This window comes from Microtus ochrogaster, linkage group LG2 (genome assembly GCF_000317375.1).
Source record: "Microtus ochrogaster isolate Prairie Vole_2 linkage group LG2, MicOch1.0, whole genome shotgun sequence".
NCBI classification, from domain to species: domain Eukaryota; kingdom Metazoa; phylum Chordata; class Mammalia; order Rodentia; family Cricetidae; genus Microtus; species Microtus ochrogaster.
Genome location: NC_022028.1, coordinates 54,121,049 through 54,125,283, shown reverse-complemented (window position 1 = coordinate 54,125,283; position 4,235 = coordinate 54,121,049). Strand labels below are relative to the sequence as shown.

At 51.7% G+C, this 4,235-nt stretch overlaps 1 protein-coding gene across 1 annotated transcript in view; it reads left to right on the top strand.

The window, feature by feature from the left end:
* The first annotated feature begins 458 nt into the window (after positions 1-458).
* LOC101987902 (butyrophilin subfamily 3 member A2-like) overlaps positions 459-4,235 on the top strand; it is a 20,797-nt gene continuing 17,020 nt past the window's right edge. The window contains exons 1-4 of the mRNA XM_005360475.3: positions 459-620; positions 2,311-2,661; positions 3,531-3,812; positions 3,926-4,126. Coding sequence (XP_005360532.1) covers positions 536-620; positions 2,311-2,661; positions 3,531-3,812; positions 3,926-4,126 — 919 coding nt within the window. The 5' untranslated portion in view covers positions 459-535. The remainder of the gene's footprint in view (positions 621-2,310; positions 2,662-3,530; positions 3,813-3,925; positions 4,127-4,235) is intronic.

Below are 4,235 nucleotides of genomic sequence, written 5' to 3'. Positions count from 1 at the left end.
GCCCTCCTGATGGGCAGCACAGCCTCCTCGGGGACACGTCTGTTTCTGGAGCTGCCCAGATTAAGCCTGGTCACAGTTAGGGAACAGTAGAAGCACAGGAGGCAGCCATGCTCTTCCCGAGGGAGGGGTGGGCACAGGCTCCGTGTCTGGGGTCACAGTCAGTGTGGACGTGGAGAGAGGGATTGACGGGGTCTCCTCAGGGCTCTCCTGGGGTGCTGAGAGGGCAGGGCCTGCGTTCTGGGTAGAGCTTGCTGCACTGTGGCTGGGCATGGGGTGGAAAGGAAGGAATGGCTTCCTCTCAGAGGACTTGGATGTCCCCAGCTCCCCCGTCTTGTTCTGCAGGGCTGGGAGGAACCCGGGCATGGGTGTTGGCCTGGTGGTATAGACGTGTTATAGTATATTGTGTCCAGTGGGGCTGACACCTGCCCTGATGATCCTCTCCCTGCTCAGGTGTCCAAGCTCAGTGTGGAACCGGCCTCCTGCTGCAGCCCAAGGGTCTTGGTCCCCCCACCTGTGTCTCCCCGGCTCCAAGGACATGGACAAGTGCTGCAAGCATGCTCTGCTCCGCCGTGTCACCTGTCTGTTTGTCCTTGCACAGCTGCTTACCCGGGCGTCCACAGGTGAGTGTGCTCTGCTCTCTCTCCCCATGGCTCCCTGCAGTGACCTGGTTCTGCCAGGTACCAGGCTGCTCAGATGTGCACAAACTCATTATGACCTGGGATCTAGGATTTTTATAGAATTCCATTTACAGTAAATTAGTTATAAAAATCTAGGTTGAACATGCCTACCTAAGCATATGAGAGGCTGGGAATGGAAAATTGCACTTCCTTGGTCAGCTTGAGCACAGCAGCCACACCCTACCTAGGGAGCAGAGCTGGCATCACAGCCTTGGAGCTGGCAGTGTGCCAGGGGTGTGAGGAGCTGCAGAGGCCAGGGTTGGCTGAAGCAGAGTGAGCCAGGGAGGCAGAATCAGGAGCTGAGTGTGGGAGATCCTGCTTGGATGAGGGAGTGAGGTTCTGCAGGGACTGTGGGTGGACGGTTCTGAGGCAGGAACAGTCCTGTGGGACCCGGTGATCTCTGGTGGGGAATGTAGAGTCAAGACTGAGCTTCGAGTAGAGCAGGGATGTGACTTTGATCCATGTATAAAGGTCATAGGGGTGGGGCTTGGGTGGGGCTTGGGAGACGTCAGACAGGAGTTGGTGAGTGACAACAGTGGGTCAGACCCAAATGGAGCAGGACAGTCTGATAAGTGCCCTTTGGGAACCCTCAGCCCCAGTATCTCAGTCCTCCTGCCTAGAGGACCAAGAGCACTCAGAGTGAGGCAGCCATATTTTCTATTTATCAAACAGTGATTGGGGGGCCCTGGTGATGCTGTGTGATTTTGCACAGACGTAACCTTTGTCTCCATATATTATATTTCATGTGTAGGGGTGTTTTTTTCAGAATGTATGACTGTGTACCACCTTCTGGTCTGATACCCACAGAGTCTAGAAGAGTGTTATAGATAGTTGTGGACCACAATGTCGGTATTGGGAATTGAACCTGGGTCCTCTGAAAGAGTAACCGGTGCTGTTAACTGCTCAGCCATCTCTCTAGTTCCTTGATTTATGCTTTAAATTTCACATAAATTTCAGTGGAGGAAGAAGTGGATTGATATCCTGAATTCAGGATTGGTAGATGGGTGTTTCCTGGGTGTGGTCTAAGACAGGCCAGTTAGACTTCTGCTTTTTAGGGTGCGTTCTCAAACCCAATGGTGTGAGCATCCGCAGGGACCTTTACAAATGCATCCTTCTTGGGCTCATCACAGATGTATTGAAGTTGGAGAGCTGGGGTGAGATCTAGTTACTTGAAATGTAAGCTGGGAATGAATGCATAAGTGATTTTTTGAATATTTATTTATTATGTATACAGTGATCTGTCTTCATGTGCACCTAGATGTCAGAAGAGGGTACCAGATCTCATAATGGATGGTTGTGAGCCATCATGTGGTTGCTGAGAATTGGACTCAGGACCTTTGTAAGAGCAGTCAGTGCTCTTAATCTCTGAGTTGTCTCTCTAGACACAAGTAATTTTTTTTTATGCTAGGGTCTGGGAGCAGGGGCACAGATATAAGAGAGTGTCTTCCATCATTTATGTGCTATGCTGCCATAGTCTAAAGATCTCTTGTACAATAGTCACAGATGCTTAACCCACAACGCCTAGGACAATCTTGTTCACCTCTTGCTCCCAGGACATGCCGTGTCTTAGTGGGTGTTCTCTGTTGTGACCCATGCCTCTACAATCTTCTCACTGCTACACCTGTGTCCACAGATGAGTTCTGGGTGTCTGGTCCCTCAGACCCCATTGTGGCCGAGCTGGGTGGAGAAGCCATACTTCCCTGCTCCCTGTCTCCAGCCATGAGTGTGGAGAACATGGAGGAGCTGAGGTGGTACCGAACCAGGTTCTTAGAAGCGGTGTTTGTCTATCGGAACCAACAAGAGCAGAAGGAAGAGCAGATGGATGAGTATTTAGGGAGGACATCCCTGGTGAAGGACCAGTTCCACCAAGGCAAGGCTGCTGTGCGCATCCACAAGGTCTGGTTGTCAGATAGTGGAACATACATCTGCTTCTTCAAACAGGGTCCCTACTATGAAGAGGCCCTCTTGGAGCTGAAGGTGGCAGGTTGGTTAACTGATCCCTGTTCTAAAGATGTTGGGGGACCTGTGTGTGGGAGGAAAGTAAGGGATCATGTCACTCAGCTCCCTAATTTATTTTTGAGCAATGTCTTCTGTAGACCAGACTGTGGTGAAGCCAGCTGTGTAGTGGAGGGTGACCCTGAACGTTGGATCCTCCTGCTTTTCCTAATTCTGGGAAAATTCACAGGAATGCTCTGCCATACAGGGCTCTGGGACAACATTGTTATTTCTATTTATTTTTTAGTTTTTTTTGAGATGAGAAAGAGGCGATACATTCTTATATAGGTTAAGTCAATCTAAATTCTATATGTGTAACCCCTAAAATGTTCTTGACCTTGTTCTGGGGACAAGGGATCCTGCCAATGTCATGGTAAACACCAGCTGTTGGATTTTGTATTTTAGAGGCATAGGCAGAAAAAGTCAGAGAGCTCCAAAGAGATGTCAGTGAGAAATGATGATCCATGCTTTAGACAAATGATCGGGCAGAGGAAGGGAGGGCGTTCAGGGCTTCCCTGGGTGGACCTGGGTGTTCTGCTCTCCTGGTGGTCACAGGTGTGTGGAGAATGGGGAGACGGAGTGATGGTTTCTACCTCAGGGCTCTGGGGTCCAATGTCCTTCAGTTCCTCTGGGTCTTGTGGTTGATAGAAGAGTGACCCGAGCCCTCTTTCCCATAGCAGTGGGCACTGTTATCTTTCTGCTGTTGAGCAATGGGGGCAAATCCTGGTCCCAGCCCCGGAGGGCTTTCCTCTTCAATACCTGTGTTTCCCATGAGAGGTTCCTATGAGACGCACAGGTGATCCTGGGATCCCTGAGCCTAAAGTGTCTCCTAGGGTCCTTACATGTGTCCTCCTGCAGGGATGGGCTCTGTCCCTGAAGTGCACATCAAAGGTATAGAAGATGGTGGTGTGTGTGTGGTGTGCAATGCTTCAGGGTGGTACCCGAAGCCCCAGGTGCAGTGGAGAGACTCCAGAGGGGAGAATCTCCCAGCATCCTCTGAGACCCACACTGAAGATGCTGAAGGGTTGTTCAGCATGGAGAGCACATTGGTGGTGAGAGACAGGTCCTTGGGGAGTGTGACCTGCTCCACCTTCAATCCCATCCTGGGCCAGGAGAAGGCCATGGCCATGTTCATCCCAGGTGAGGGCTGTTCCTCACTCCTACAGAGCTCGGGAAGTGGGTGGCCTTTCTGGAGTGTGCTGGGCTGGCTGTCCTCAGGTGTGCCCCTCACTGGCTCTCTGCCTGGGCCACAGAGCCCTTCTTCCTTCAGGCTTCTCCCTGGATGGCAGCTTTTGCCGTGGGCATGACCGTGATGGGACTTCTAGTCCTAGCGTCTTGCTGTTTTCTCATATGGGAGCAGCGTGCAAGGATGCAGGTGCATCAGGAACTGGAGAATCTGCTGCGTGAGCAGGAGGAGTGGCAGAAGACAAAGGAGCATGCGCTGAAGACAGCGTGTAAGTCCTGATGGCAGTGAAGGACTGGGCCAGAGTCTCCAGGAAGATCCAGGGTTCTGGGATCAGAGTAGGTGGCCCCCGAAGCCCCGAGAGCAGGGCTGGAGTCCTG